The sequence below is a fragment of the Sabethes cyaneus genome, chromosome 3 (genome assembly GCF_943734655.1).
Source record: "Sabethes cyaneus chromosome 3, idSabCyanKW18_F2, whole genome shotgun sequence".
Taxonomy (NCBI): Eukaryota; Metazoa; Arthropoda; class Insecta; order Diptera; family Culicidae; genus Sabethes; species Sabethes cyaneus.
The window spans coordinates 81,566,387-81,583,318 of NC_071355.1; the positions used below are offsets into that span (position 1 = coordinate 81,566,387).

Sequence of the window (16,932 nt, forward strand, 5' to 3'; positions counted from 1 at the left end):
AGTAACCTTCGTCGCGACGGGAAGTTAGGCGTTTATTCAACTGGGCTAAGATCAATTTCAATTGGGAGGCCTACAGGGCATCTCTCACCAAATATAACGCAGAGCTTCGCAAGGTCAAAAGAAAGTCCAGAGTCCAGTTTTGCGAGAGCATCCAGACTCCTGAGGCAGCGCGACTCCAAAAATCATCTGCCAAGGACCATAACAATAGCCTAGGATAGTTAAAAAAAAGAGGATGGTAGTCTCCCTGTTACGACCAGAGAACACGCATTTCTCCGGGTTGACAATGACCACTGGACACGATGCCAACGGACAGCAGCAAGATGAGTCATCACGCAATGCGTCGACCCGATTCGGCTTGGACATCGACTATTTGGAAAGGCTTCAACTAACTGGGCACTTGACTGTTTTTTAGCCTATGAAGTCTTCTAGGTTCGGACGGTGGCTTATCCAGCTTTTTACAAAAATCGAACGAGATTAAAAACGTATCCCGGCGAACTGGCAGAAAGTCAAGGTGGCAAAAAAGATAAAACCATACCTAAAGCCTTCAGACCAATTATTCTAATATCAACACTTCACACAACACAGAAGAAGCGCTATCTGGAAGAGTGGGAGTACGCAGAGTTGGAGCGAATGCATCGTCCTCGAAGTACGCAAAAAATCTACCAGAAACTAAACGGATACCGCAAAGGCTTTGTGCCGCGAGACGAAATGTGTTGGGATGAGAATGGCAGTAATCTGACAGACGATCGTGAGGGGACCGAAAGGTGGAATCAGCACTTCGACGAACACCTGAATGGTGCCCAGGGGACCCCAGGCTGCCCAATGACAGCGGGAAAAACGATTTCGACGGTGCCAGCCACAACGATAGGCGAAGGCCGGAGGAGTGAAGTGGGGTTATCTGCCCGATCTACAAAAAGGGTAACACAGATTTATCTGTGGGATAGATAGGAACTATCCGCACTGTGGGAACTATCGAGCGATCACCGTGTTGTCCGAAATCATTTTCCGCCGTCTATCACCAATTGCGAACGGATCCATAGGAGCTTGTTGATCCGGCTTCGAAAGGACGGTTCACAACGGATCAAATATTTACACTGCAGCAGATCCTCCAAAAGGGCCGTGAATACAGAGTTCCCACGCATCATGTGTTCGTTAACTTTACAGCCGCGTATGATACCTTCGACCGGAAAGAGCTATGGAGAATCACGAACGGAAACAACTGCCACAGGAAGCTCATCAAACTGATTGAATCTGCGATGGATGGTACACAGTAGTGCTGTTTTCGGATTTCGGGTGTGTTGTCAAGTTCATTCGAATCACACAGAGAGCTTCGTCAAGGTGATGGTCTCTCATGCCTACTGTTCAACATAGCGCTACAAAGTGTTATGTACCGAGCGGGTATCAACACGCGGGGCACAATCTCCAACCAATCGAGTCAATTAGTGTGCTTTGCTGATGACATGGCGCCTCCTAGTTGGCCTCGCGATAATAAGCCAGTCGCCATATGTTCGAATCTCAGCTGTGAGTGACTGTTAGAGTCAATAGGATCGTAGCAACTGACCCTGCAATTGTCCTGTACTCCAACAGCTGGCTGCGAAGTCAATGGTATAAAAAACGAAAGCCAAGTTTCGATATCGGAATGTAGCACCTAGGCTTTGCTTTTTGCTTTTGCTGATGACATGGATATTATCGGCAGAACATTTGTGGCGGTAGCTAAACAGTACACCAGACTAAAGTGCGAAGCAGAAAAGATTAGGTTAAAGGTAAATACGTCTAAAACAAAGTAAGTACGTGCTGGTCTGCGGAACCAAGGCCGAACGATGCCCCTTGGGCAATAGTATATTGTTCGGCAGCGATGAGTTTGAAGTAGTCGATGAATTTATCAACCTCAGCTTACTGATAATGGCGGACAATGATAATAGTCGCGAGATTTGGGGGCGTATTATCGACGGAAGTCATGCTTACTATGGACATCACAATCAATTGCGGTCGAGCAGTGTACTTTGTACAAGACACTCATTAGACCGGTTGTTCTCTACGGACATGAAACATAGACAATGCTCGAAAGTGACCTGCGAGTACTCGGAGTTTTCGAAAGACGAGCGCTAAGAACGATCTTCGGCGGTGTACAAGAGAACGGAGTATGAAGGCGGAGGATGAACCATGAACTCGCACAGCTTTATGACAAACTCAGTATCCAAAAGATGGCTAAAGCTGGATGGATACGATGGGCAGGGCATGTTGTAAGAATACCGGACCCCTGCTTAGATGGTGTTTGCCTCAAATCCGGTAGGAACAAGACGACCGGGAGCGCAATGAGCAAGATGGTTAGACCAGGCGGAGCGAGACCTGCCGGAGAGTATTCGGTGTCCGAGAAGTGCGTAAGTAATGCCTTGTAGTTGTAGTTGTAGTTGTCGAGTCCAAATAGATGACAGCGATCCGTATAAGGAGGAAGGTTGTTGGGATCTCGTAAGGCTCTTAATGCCGGACTTAGCAATCTTCTTTTCGCAAACTTGACCCGCAAATTGGTGGGAGCTGGTGTATAGTCCAAACCACGCATGCATGTTGGAGTAGGGGACGTACAAGGTTAATTGACTGTTCTGGTCCGAATCCGGTGGCTGGTGCTATTTGTATTCGACAAAACAGTGGTACAAGGACAATGACGTCACTGTGGTTATCACGAGGGAGAATCTGACGGATCTAAGGCCGATTGAAAGATAATGTACACTCAAGTCGCTTTTTACGCGAAGGATACATTCCGCGTAAATCAAATCCGCGTAAAAAAACAGCGTAAATTCCGAAATTCGCGTAAAAAAATCGCGTAAAAAAACCGCGTAAATTCCGAAATTCGCGTAAAAAAACCGCATAAGTTCCAAAATTCGCGTTAAAATTTTGCCCAAAATTTTGCGTTAAAAGACTGTGGATTTCAACACTGCCGTCGTCCGGGGCGAGATTGTGCCAAAAAAGCATATATTTTTGTTCTTTAGCCACACACATAATTTAGGAAATAAGTTGATTTAAAACCTGTCAATATATACTTTATATATATTGAATATATATTGTTCAATTAACAACTACCGTAGAGATGGTTTAGTTACAATGAAACCTAATTTTACTGGAAGTGCATGAACTTTGGCACAATCTCACACCTTCTAGGGGGTGACATTGTGCCAAAAACATAAAGTTAGGCTGAAAACCTAAACAGTGAACATTAGCATGTTTATAAACAATACACATAAATATCAGTATAAAGTAGTTCATATGGGGCCGTATAAGAATTAAGGGGACTATTAGGGGGAGGGGGTCGGCCAAAAACAACGCATCATACAAAAAGTATGAACGAACGGAGGGGTCTGAAATAACTAAAAATGAATTCGTAGTCAATGGACAGCCTTTATATAGCCAGTAGCGTCTCTAGGGTTAACAAGGGGGAGATATATGATGGGGTGTATCCTAAGGGAACATGTAGCCTATCCCACCCTCCACCCCCTCCTTAAAAATGGCAGTTTATACACGGTAGAATATATTCGTCTTATATTAAAGTGTTTATTCAAAGTATCTGAAATTTTCAGAGAATTTAGCATATTGGCAGACCTATGTTGCTGTTTGCTCCAAAATGGATGATGCAATCTAATCTGTCAAAATATTGTGCTCAATAATAAAGAATGTGAGTGTGCTGGTGTATTCTGACGTATTTTTGTTGTGTATGTGAAATCCACAAATTGGATCGATCATTATGGCTTGGCACAATCTCACCCCCGTGAAGCTCGAAAAGTACAAAGTTTCGAAAAATAGTATTTTCGTAAATAAAACTTATCCAACGCATAATAACCTTTCAATACATTGTAAATGATTAGTTTATATACCTTCAAGATAGCAAGTTGATGCGATTTCTTGTTTGAGTTGGTTTATGCGGGACATTTTTTACAAGCGTTATTTCCGCGTATTTATGATCACGAACTTTGAAACCCTGTTTAGGCTAAATAGTTTGTTAATATTATCTGTGTTCCATTCTAAGTTATGAATAAATATGTTATGTTCATCATCATTTTGAATTTTGGTCACCGGTTTCTATAGATATAATAAATTTTCACAAATAAACATTTTTGGTTTTTTGCACAATCTCACCCCCGTGGCACAATCTCACCCCGGATGACGGTACGCGAAAAAATAGACGTTTTGAGCACATCCGCGTAAATTCCGAAAACCGCGTAAAAAAAGCCGCGTAAATTCCGAAATCCCCAACAAATCCTGCCAAAGATGAGAGTGTGTTTAGGAGGTGCACCAGCTGTAGTTGAGGAGCCCATGTATATTAATTTCAGGTTTGTGTAAACAGCTGAATTTGCGTGCAAGAACTGGAATTATTTACAACTACGAAACATAGCGTCCTATTAGGAGGTATTAGGTTATTAGGTTCCGATTGCAAATCGAACTTGTAACTTTTGTTTTGTATATTAGTCCGATATAGCTTCCTGATAGTACATAAGTCACTCTTAATGATAAATGTAAACACACAATGTCCACACAAGGAAAAAATTACGAAAATTCTAGTTGGAAGCTACGTCTATCTGTCTCTACCATTTTTCGCATACTTGCTCAGCATAGAATTTAGTTGTGCAGTAACGCCTTCTAGAGACAAATTTATTAAAATCTGTCCACCAACTGATTCTGAAAACAAAAACTTTTTTGTCAGAATCCCACGATATTCCGAAGTGAAGTTAACACCTCAAGGGTAAATACCACAAAGATAGAAATTTAACTTTCACTTGCATCAGCATAGCTAATCCGTTTAATTTGTATTCATTATTAATAGCAAGGTAATAAATATTTCAGTTAGTTATTAATTACATCCAATTAATTCCGGGTAGTACATAAGAAATGAGATACGATTTACAGCAACCATTCCGTTATCGTGACCTCTTAAGGATGGTGGCTAGCGTAGGATCTTCGGAGGCTTTACTCGAATCCATCGTGATAGCTCGCAAAACGTGTTACTTCGTAGGGATAAATCCATTTGTACCGAAACGGCAGGTGAATCCACGTTTGATATTTTCCATGGGGCTAATGTTTGTTATCTATTTGCTGTGCTTCTACACAATTTGGATGCTACGAAGTGATTGGAAAAGGATTATGGAAGCTTCGGTAATCTTGATATTGAATATTCAAGGCACCAATAAAATGTGGGTCGGTTTCATACACAAGCGGCGCTACTATAAACTGCTTGAGACCACTTCGGAAATTTATGAACAATTCGAAGCCGATAGACGGAACCACCCGATTTTGAATGATATTGTTAACAAGCTATCTACAACACTCAAATCTATGGTGGTTATGTATACTATGGGAGGAATGATAGTAATAACGGTCGTAGTTTTATTTTCCATTATAAGTGGGGAAAAGTTTTTAGTGGTGACAATCTTCGTGCCATACGTAGACCACACAACGACAACGGGTTACATAATTACTTCATTCGTGCACATGATTCTGATGGTGTATTGCATCAATGGATATTTAGCCTCAGATACAATGTTTATTGCTGTTGTTCTACCTATAATCGGATATGCGAACTCGTTGCAAAACGAAATCAAAAATTTCAATCAACTTCTTACTGTTCATGAAAAGAACGAAAAACAAATTTTGGATACAATAATGCATATTAGTCAGCTGCATCGGCTAATCATGATATTCGAACAGGACGCGATACAACACTTTAACATTGGCAATCTCGTTCAAATCGGATTTCAGGCTTTTACCTTACTGACAACGATTTTTCTGGGATACATTTATCAGTATATACAGGCTTTCGGAATATTGGTGCCAATACTTTATGAAATTACCCAGTACTGTGCAGTAGGCACTATCATAACTGCGAAGGTAAGAATTATTTATAAGCTATTTCTAGTAATATTCAATGATAGCTGTAAAAAGAGCGACCATACGTGGGCCCATGGCAAAAGTTACACGACATTTCAAACCGTTTTCGACATTCTCCATTTTAGAACGACCAGATGCGGATCGATATTTATACGATAAACTGGCATTTGTTAAACAAATCGCAGAAACGGATTGTCGCTTTTATGCTACACCAGGCTCAAAACTCCAAAGAGCTTTCCCTAGGAGGATTTGCACCGCTGAATCTGGTTACCTACGTACAGGTATGTAAATTTGCGAACAACGGTTTGATGTGCAATGTGTTCGTCTGATGTGACCCAATTTATTTGCAGATACTCAAAACAATCTACACTTTTCTAACAATGCTCGTTACTCTTATGAACTAATTTGTCACATCAAATATAAATTTATTACACACATACGTATTCTAATATTTCGGAAACATTTTATTAACAATTTGTGAATAGTAATGACCTGGTTTTAATTGATAATATCCGATTCCTAGCGGATAAAAAAATCCTCTTGCAAATTAACCCAACGTGGATAAAAGTGAAGGCCAGGAAACATATTACTAAGAGAGTTTATCAATAATGAAGTAAAGTTTTTCAACAATGAAGGAGTTTTTCAACAATGAAGGTAAACATACTAAATACGTAGAAAGCTGCGTTGCATATTTGAATAACACTGAACAACATTAATTATGCAAAATTACTTAACACAAACTTTCCCGCAATGTGACATATTTGTTGAACATTTTGGTTCAACAAGCTGTGCAAACTCTTTGTTGCTTAAGATTATTATTATTATTATGCCACGCTCCTACTTACCATCTTATTGTCGTGCACATATTCCTCGTACAGGTCCTTGATCAACATTTCGAGTGTTCTTTCACGCTTTCGCGAAAAGGTGGGTGTCTGGAAGGTCGCTTTTTCGCCATTGATTAGCTTGACCAGCAAAAAGTCTCGAAACACGGCCGGATCCTGTGGAGGCATCGTGGCAGATAAACGAAAGAAGGTTAAACGAAAAGCGATCAAAAAGTAGATAAATGTTAGTCGCATGAATGTCAATCTCATCAGCAGGACGTTTGTGTCAAGCAGTGACGATATGCTGCGGAGATACGGTGCGTAGGTATGTGTGCATATTCAGAATACGATGCGGAACGGAATACGAACGGAAATAAACGTTTTCGGCTATTCTGGCCATACTGTGTGTCAACTGACTGAGAAGCGTATGTCAGTCAATGTCATGTGTGAAACCGTTTATGCATGTTTCCTATACCGGAAGTGGGCAGCACTTGGCTTGCTTTAGGGTATTTGGTTTACATGAAAAAGCATACGCTTATAACATAATTTGGGCTCGAGAAAATCTACACAGAAATACCGATATCTGAATAATGAATGCCCTTATATTTACCTCAAATTCTGGTGGGTTTGGAAGTGTAGGTCCAAAGGGTGGAACAGTTTCATCGCAGTATACCGACAGATGATACGTTTTATTCCTTTTGGTAACGACGGCAAACACATCTGGAAGGAAAAAAATACATATAAAAGGCGTTAGGAAAAAGTTGACTTTTTTAATCATTATTTTATTTTATTTTTATTTTAATTCTTTATATGGACTTATCACCGCGACCAGTACCGCTAGTCTATTGTGACATCGCCCGGGTGTTTGCTATATAACCTGTACTGCACCTGTACTGTCTTTTGGTTATAATAGCTATTGAGTGAGCGATTTACTTATTATAAGTTTTATACGTGATTGTGTGTAATGTGTATAGATAATTGAGTAAACATAGAAAAGCGGATGCACCTACCCACAGAAATGTCAATAAAAAAACTACAATCACGTTTCAGCAACACTACAATTCTCACGTTTCAGCAACACTACAATTCTCTGTCATGGATATCATGACATTTCGTTCTTTTGGAGCAGCACGGTTTTTCTTTTCAGAATGTCCAGTTTTCACGAATCTCATCGATTTCTTCTCGTTCTGGCTGCGCAACATAAATGAAGGAGTACAAATTGATGCAGTATACATGGACCTAAAACCTTCCTTGCTAGGCTATAGAAGCTGGGCATTTGTGCACTGTTCTGCTAGTGGCCGTGACTGAATGTGAAGACGGGTCCGAGTTTTTTAACTCGTTCTGCAACCTCTAGCGTAGCGCAGGGGAGCAACCTTGGACCATAGCTCTTTTTTCTTTTTATAAAAGAACTGTTGGTTCTCCTGCCATCTGGCTACGGTCTTTTTATGCTGACGATGTACAAATTTTCAAGATAATTAAAATGGACTTCGACTGCATTGAACTGAAACGCTTTGTGGGCAAATTTGGAAATTGGTGCTCGAGCAACATGCTTACCATCAGCATCACAAAGTGCTTCGCCATCTCCAATCCAGAGCGACTCAAGTTACTTGAGGTCGCTACCGAGTACGCGCAATGCCTTGAGATTGCGCTGCCGGGTGAGGGAGAGCTAAATGAAACTCCACTCGAGGGCTGCTGGGATAACGTTAAAGCGCAGTGGAAGGTGCCATTGGGTTTGCTGAGAGGAGTCGACGTAACGAGTGGTTCGATGAGGAATGCCAGAGGATGTTAGATGAAAAGAATGCAGCGCGGGTGCCGATGTTGCAACTAGGGACCCGTCAAAACATGGAACGATATGGACAAAAACGAAGACATCAAACCTCTAGTTCTAGGCCATATTCTAGTATTTTGTTTTAGCTCGCAAACAACAAGTCATCAAAGCAAAGTATTTTGCAGAAAGAAGGTCATTATCAATCGGTTTTCCTGCCAGAGGAAGCAACTAAAATGATTTTGCTAGAAATTGAGATTGACTAACTGAATATTTTCAATTTGTTAAAACAACCAGTTTTCGAAAATTGCAAAATTTCAGTGGCGTGCTGATTTTATCGACCTATCATATCAAAATGCACGATGAAATTAAATGCGCACATAGTGCAAACCAACGAAATTGCTTAAAATTAATAAATATTCTATGGGATATTTTATTCTGGTTGCTATAAACCAAATCGTTCAGAATGATCTGTCAGTAAAACTAAAACTTTTCTGCTCACGGATATATTTTCAAGTTGACAAAGCTACCGAACTTATCTGGCGTTTGCTAGTAAAGCGAAAAGCAAAAAGCGAAAAGCTTTTTTAAATTATGGCGATGGCTGTCAAGTAGCGAAAGCTTAATCGGTTTTATTGCTGCTTTTAGCAGAGCGTGATACGACTACTTGAGTTTATAGCCTGATTCTTATAGCGGTTATGAAAACATTCTGAAGCGTGGGCCACTTGGTCAGAAAGCAGTTTTATAGCGGTCATCAGAAAGTTCTGGTGGAGCTCATAGTTTTATTAGCGGTTTTATGAAATTGGTCATGAAAACCGCCATACGAACGTAATAAAACTTGGAATTGTTACTTGGGTTTGACAAGTAACCATGATAAGATCAATTTTGATTGGTGCGCCATTTTGTGTTGCTACGCCACACTTATGGTAAGTTTATAGGAGACGTGGTGCAGCCAACAAGTTTTAACGTGGTAATATAAGCAACCATAGTAAATTCGCTTTATTAACAGTTTTATTATGGTTTCCTAGCTAGCTATAAGTGTGTTTGGACTCGTATCCTCTTGGTATTGCGCAATACCACCATAAATCCAGTGGTAATGATTCATACCGCAATAAAACCTTTATAAAATTCAAGTAAAACCAAGTGGCTTTGAATTGTTACTTGGGCAGAGAAATACGTAGAAGTATTCTTGCCGGAAGTCGTGCTTACTTCGGACTCCACAAAACTCTAAGGTCTGGTAAGCTTTACCCCCCGTACCAAATGTAACATGTACAAAACGGGTACAAAATAAGAGCGAGCACGAAACGTGGACTGGAAAGCACTTGCCGTTTTGTGAATGTCGTGTGCTTAGGACCATCGTTGGCGGTGTATGTGAGAACAGTGTATGGAGGAAAAGGAAACCAGGAGTTGGCGCAGCTTTTCGGTGAATCCAGTGTCCAAAAAGACGACAAGGAGCACAGCGAGCAGATGGGTAGACCAGATGAATCGAGAGCTGGCGGAGAGTACTCGGTGTCCGAGGAATTGGAGGGCGCTAGCCCACAACCGAGTTAACTGTAGAAGCGTTGTTCAACAGGCTTTGAACAGCAAGTCACTTAGGCAAGCAAGCAAGCAAAACAGTGTCCAGAAAGTGGCTTAAGCTGGAAGGCTACAATAGGCGGGACATATTGTGAGAATGCCGGACAACAACCCTGCAAAAATGGTTTTCACCTCGAATCCCGGCTGGTACCAGACGAAGAGGTGTACTCGATGGTTAGAACAAGTGAAGCGTGACCAGAAAAGTCTGGGACAGTCGTGAAATTGGAGACAGACAGTCATGGACCACGTTTGTTGGCGGAGCATTATTATGCAGGTCAAATCCTGAGGGACATCATACCAGAATAAGTAAGTAAGAAAGTGATGAGCTCGGTAACCAGTACTGTTTTCGATTACTGTACTATTCAATTGTAAGGTCTTTTTTGGAATTCGGAACTACAAGAGTACAGAAAAAAATCCTACGGTATGCTTTGTGCGGTCTTCCCAGTCATCCATCGCGTGATCCCTGAAACCTTCCACCATATGACTCTTGAAACAAGACGTGCCAACGCTCAAGACACGTTCCTGGTGAAATTGCTTTTATGAGATATTGACTGCCTTCTGAATAAGCTGAATTTGTATGCTCCTGAACGACACCTCACAACTAGGTACACTCAAGTCGCTTTTTACGCGCAGGATACGTCCCGCGTAAATCAAAACCGCGTAAAAAACCGTGTAAATTCCGAAAACCGCGTAAAAAAAACCGCGTAAATTCCGAAAACCGCGTAAAAAAAAACAAAATTTCGCGTAAAAAACTTTGTGGATTTCAACACTACGCGAAAAAATAAACGTTTTGAGCACATCCGCGTAAATTCCGCAAACCGCGTAAATTCCGAAAACCGCGTAAAAAACCGCGTAAATTCCAAAAACCGCGTAAATTCCGAAAACCGCGTAAAAACCGCGTAAATTCTGAAAACCGCGTAAAAATAGTCGCGTAAAAAAATCGCGTAAAACGCGACTTCAGTGTATTTCCTTCACCTGCAAGGACGGAATGTAAACTACGGACTGCACGACCCTATCCAATTTATGGCAATGCAGTTCAACGAACTCTACTGTTGGTTCCACTTCAATAAATGGTTCAACTTGACGGTTAATAACTTTAAGGGGAAATGAGTCATCATTAATTTTTCGAATTTCCGAAGCAATTTTTGGGCACAAAATAAATGTACTCACTACAATTTTCTTGGCAGTCTGAAAATATAGACATACGTTTTCATCCACTCCACACAATCCACTTGACAAAAAAAAAATATTTGTATACGTTCTGTCCTGAAGATGAGGGGATATCCCTCGAAACGTCGACTGTAAACGGAAAATAAATATTTTCGCACGCAACCCGTGACCCAAAGCCAACCAAGAATTTTAAAGCTGGTACTAGTGTATCACTGAATCGTTCATATACACTAGCGCCAGTTGTCACTCAAATATCAGATATGTCAGCACATATATTGGTAGTAGTGTAAATAACGCACCATATGCTGGAATTAAAAACAAAATGCTGCTAATGGCTAGTGATTGAAAATTGATTTATATTTTCATATCAGAGGGGAATTTTTGTGTTCTTCCGTGATAAAAAGAAGTAGAATTGTTCTGTGATAGCACATTCAGTTTCTAGAATAAGTAAACGTGATCATAATTGTGTGTTTTCCATACCACCATTAAGAGCGGATACGCGTAAGCGATTGCTACTAGTTTTTTCAGCCTGGTTACGTGCTAGGGGAAAAACAGTGGTTTTGATGTTTATTGAATAAAATTAAGCAAATTACTTACATTTTTATGAAGATAGTTACAACACATTAAAGTCTATGAGTGCTACATTAGTTTCAGTATTGTTATATAGCGGTAAAGTTTTTATTTGGGAAAGTGTAGCCAAAAAAGGTAATGTATGCCGAAATTAGTAGCGTGATGGAAATACCCTTCCGTACCCTAGATCAAAAATATATTGGTCTCAGTGGTCTTTTAACCCAATACTCTTCTGATATGCAAAAAAAAATATTGGGACCATGGCAAGTGATGTTCGCACCCTCGTTCTTTCGAGAGAGAGAAAGAGAGAGAGAGAAAGAGAGAGAGAGAGAGAGAGAGAGAGAGAGAGAGAGAGAGAGAGAGAGAGAGAGAGAGAGAGAGAGAGAGAGATTGGTTTCTCCACAGCGAATATTGTGCTCGTCTATAAGACAAATTCGAAACATATAAACGAAACTTATAATGTTTAAACTTTCATTTCTCCCCTGTTTTGTCCTGTTTTTAAAAAACAAAAATGAAATATTTTATTGCAAATAACTTTGCTGACATTAATTCTCTATAAGCAGTTCAGCGTGAAATAGGTAAAGTTATTGATAATGCATTCTTACAAATAAGTTTACCAGCTATCTGATCAAAGATAAAGTCATGAATAATACCTATACATTTAATGCTACTTCATCTACGACCCATAGAAGTGTTGCTCATGCAGTAGTTTATCGCCAAAGTATTACTTACGCGTAAATTGACTTTTGATGTTGTTCGGATTGAATTCGATTTCATCGCCGCTGGAGCTCTCGTCGACAAAGATTATGTTCACAATGTCGTTTCCGATATGCCTCTTGCGTTCCACCTACATCGTAGTATTCATTCAAAGCATTTGTCCGGAAGCAGAGAATAATAAAATAAAAAAAAACTCCGTCAGCACAAAACTATTGCTTATTCCTTAATGAATATGTTGATTGCGCTTGGCCACTCGGGGAGCAACCTAAAAGGTACAAGACTTCTCCCTCATAGGCGTCATCTAATAACCCAGTCAACCATTTCTGCCCACCACGCACATGTCACTAATTTGACACAAGGAAGGAAAAACGATTTACCACATCGTGGCGGATCGTGATACGTAGGCGAAGGTTTCCTAAAGCCGGACCGTGGAGGACTGTGCTAAGCAAATAAACTGTCTTACCTGTTGGCGATTATCGCGGCTGAACGGAAGCAGCGTGGATACGTGGAACATAATTTCATGGCCTTCGTACAGGGTGTAGATCGAATGTTTCCCCGTCATGTCTCCTGCAACAAAATAATGGGTAGAGGTCAAATGAGTGATTCCTCAAATCAGGGATTATAGCATTGAGATTAAAGCTATTAGTTGTCTACCCGAAATGAAATGTGAATCTATTCATTTCATGAGTTTAGTAGCAAGTATGAGGTGAAAACAAAGGTAAGATAACTACTTGAGACAATCATTTTAATGTAACGTTTTAAAATAGGAATCAAATAAGATAATTTACTCCGTAACCAAGTAATTCAACCGACACTGTATAATTCAGTTATAATCGAATTGCTTACCTTTCACATCAAGCCCGCCTCGATATCGTTCCCAATCTTTGAGGCGTATCTTTTCCCCCAGTAATGCTAAGAACTCGTCGAAATCGGCGCTACCATGCTCTTGAAATCGGAAAAAATAAGAACAAATTTGAAACATATTGATTAAAAATCAACCATCACTGTCTGTCAGTCAGCTGTGAAACGACAGGATTACAGGATATTGCAAAATGAAGAAAACATTTTCCGGTTCCGTAACGGCTCTAGGGCGTAGCAAATGATGGAATCAACAGATTGGTTTCGACCTACTTTGCTAATCCTTTTGCATTGTTCGCGAGAAATGATAACGGTTGATGTGATCCTTATAATGCTGGTAGGTGTAAGTTTTCTATTAACCAGCCTTTGATTGTCTTTAAGTCCTGCCTACGTAATAATTCTATTTATCTTACGACTAAAACCGATGATAAACTGAAAAATCTATTTCATTGCTGAAACAGACCTCTTTTCCAATCAAATACAACCAGATTTTTCATATCCAATTGTGATCCGGAAATTCTTCGACCCGAAAACACAAATGCCTCATTTGCAATTCCCATTCACAAGCTTCTTTCCCCATCCAAAGGAAAAACCTAACCTACCGTTACTTAGCATCTCGTCGTCCATTTTCTGACCGGCCTTCATATACACGACACCGAACTTAAAGTTGACTGAACCCTCCTGTTCCTCCAGCAGCAGCAGGTCCTTCTGGATGTCGGCCGAAAATACTTCCTTCGGCGATTTGCTGGCATCCATCAGGGCAAAGTTCGATAGAATCTGCTTGACCGTCAGCTTCTGCTGTGGGTTGTAGGATAGCGCTAGCTTCTGGGCACCCTATTTCGGTCGCAGAAACGAGAAAGAAGAAAGCAGCAAAAGCTTGGTGAGGCATTTGGCATTCATCCTTACAAATTGTGTTTCAAAGTTAAGGGAAACAAGTTTCCTACGACGATACGACCCAGGGCAAGTAACCAGTTGTTGAATGGATACCGAGAATAAGGGAGAAATCTAATTACCAGCCGAGAAGTTTTGAGCTTTGCAGAAATAATGTATGTGTTTGGCATTTCAGTTAGAGAACGAATCGATAAATAAATTATTTATGATTGTTGAAATTAACCAGCTGATGAAGTGCTCACATCGATAGTCTGAAAATGGCCTTTGTTCCCGGAAATGTTAATTTATTTACTCGATTGTGAGAGTAAATCTTTCTACAATGTTTTATGGCAAGTGTCAGTGAAACGAACCTTTAGTTTAATTTAATTACTTTTTCAAACATTTACTACAAAAAACTTATGTGATAGTTAACCATTATAATGTGGGTATATATACGGCTGTCGGTTACGTACCTGTTTCCTGAATAGCATCACACGATAGAGTGGCATGCATTTACTGCCGGAATCCTGTGACACTATCGATAGAAAGTAGGGATTTTTTTCCGAATCCATCCCCACGTAATTCTGGTGAACTGGTGATGGAAGTCAGGTTTTAGATTGCAGCAGCGTTTCATTGTTCGTTCGAATGGTAACACAAACGATGAATGGCATATTGTCGAGTGGAAAGGAAAATAAAAAATGCGTTAGAAGCAAATTGAAATTTTCTTCGGTTCTGAGCTATTTGAGCGTTGTTACTTACGTTTTCCCAGGAAGTATTTAAAGTACCATCTCGTTTGATGTTCTGGATTCTCCAAAATAGGTATACTGGGTGAACCAAAAACCTGGGCAACGAAATAAAATTATCAAATTAGTTTATCAGAATTATCGACTCAGTTGCAAATCTAAATGTAAAATTGTCAACTGTTTAATATGTTTAACGGGAATCTAGCAGTCATTAACTTTTCGTCGCAAAGCCCAATTTCGGAAGTAGTTTTTGGGCCCAAAAGCGGGGTTCTGTTTATAGAAATGTATTCACTGCATTCTTCTTGCCAATCTAAATACAGCGAATATATTTTCGTAAACAAATATTTTGTTTCAAATAAAAAAAACTGCTTTTGAAATTAGCAGAATCGATGACGACTACTTTCACGTTAAGATGAACATATAATTGCGCTATTTGCAAACAATGCAAGGAGTAATTTTTTTTCGCGTGAAAAGCTAGTTTGACATTAACAAGTGTTAAATTTCAGGAGATTGTAATAATTATCGTTTTTAATTTTAATCTTGAGAGAATTTTTACCGTAGGTTAGCTTCAAGTTCATAAAATGACAGGTTAAGGAAACTCTCATTATTAGATTATGCCCTTATTAAGAAATGAAATTTTCGGCCTACCTTCCTACGACGAAAAATAATTAATTGAATCGGAGAGTTTTCACTTTTTAGCACAGCTGTTTGCTCATAGCACCGCGGTTTTGCGCTTATTAAAAAGTTGGAGGGTGGTATGTTAGACACAAACGCATTATTGAGGTTGGGTCAAACTCCGCCCTTCTGTCTATTTTCAGGTGACACTAAAAGGAAACGTTCAGCAACCTTTTGTGGTTGGCAGTCAAACGCACACTGCGAATTCAAATAGGTATGTGTATTAAACTACGTCGCAATAAACCTCGAAGAAAAGAAATAAAAGCTTAGCCTTGCTAGTATAATCCGTGCTCGGAATCTGCCATTCTCTGCATCTGGCAGTCAAAAATTAGTATATAACTATTAACAGAAACTGTGTTTGATTTTGTTTTTTTGAACATGATGGGAGAGACGTACCTAGAGTGGCCAGTTTCCTAAACGAATCTGCTCGTTTTCTCGTTGTTCTCGAAAACCTGGGGAAATTGCTATTGTAGCTATTGAACAGAAATATTGAACAGACTGTATTTGAGAAATTGGGATACATTCATTAATTTGAAATATTTTGCCACCTGAGTAAAAATAACTGAAATTTTGACTGAAAGTATCACATCGGCAGAATTTCATCAACATCGATTGGTTACAGCCGCTGATGGCTGCGGAACAAGAAATTTTCAGCACTCACTTCGAGCCCCCGAATACTTCTCATCGATCGATCGGAGAACAGCTCGGAACCACACAGTCTACTGCATCTCACGTGATCGAAGCGTTAAAGGAGCATCGGGCTACCAAATGGAAAGATGATGGTAGCGGTAGAATATCCGACACCGCAGATCCGAAGAAGGCCAGCATGGTAGTTCAACACTACACGTGTACAAAGTTCGGAAGCCACTGAACCGGAATGACAAACAGAACACGGTGACATAAACTCGCGCAAGGTAGATGTACAGGAAATGACTAACAAATTCGTTCTGCTTTGTGATGAATGATGAAAGCTACATCTGAGACAGGAATACTATATTGCTACCTCTATGTTTGCAGTATGAATTAGATCAACTATTCCGAGCTAACGACACGCGCAAGATTTATGAGAAGGTGAGCTAAAATCGGAAGGGCTACACACCGAAACCTAACATGTGTAGGGACGAGGGAGGGAATCTAATCATAAACGAGCGCGAGGTGGTCGACAGATGGAAGCACCTTCCGAACACCTCAATGGCGAAGTCGCAGAAGGAGGCGGAACGGAAATTAACCTAGGAGCGCCCATGGAAGATAGTAATGTCCTAACGCCTGAGCTCAAAGAAGTCAAACGAGAAATCGG

General features: G+C 40.2%; 1 protein-coding gene across 1 annotated transcript in view; it reads right to left on the reverse strand.

Moving 5' to 3' along the window:
- LOC128739782 (GTPase-activating Rap/Ran-GAP domain-like protein 3) overlaps positions 1–16,932 on the reverse strand; it is a 49,082-nt gene that overhangs the window by 13,471 nt on the left and 18,679 nt on the right. The window contains exons 4-11 of the mRNA XM_053835285.1: positions 14,977–15,058; positions 14,691–14,809; positions 13,950–14,181; positions 13,336–13,434; positions 12,953–13,056; positions 12,505–12,619; positions 7,306–7,415; positions 6,720–6,872 (exon numbers count right to left, since the gene is read on the reverse strand). Of these exons, the coding sequence (XP_053691260.1) occupies positions 6,720–6,872; positions 7,306–7,415; positions 12,505–12,619; positions 12,953–13,056; positions 13,336–13,434; positions 13,950–14,181; positions 14,691–14,809; positions 14,977–15,058 (1,014 nt within the window). The remainder of the gene's footprint in view (positions 1–6,719; positions 6,873–7,305; positions 7,416–12,504; positions 12,620–12,952; positions 13,057–13,335; positions 13,435–13,949; positions 14,182–14,690; positions 14,810–14,976; positions 15,059–16,932) is intronic.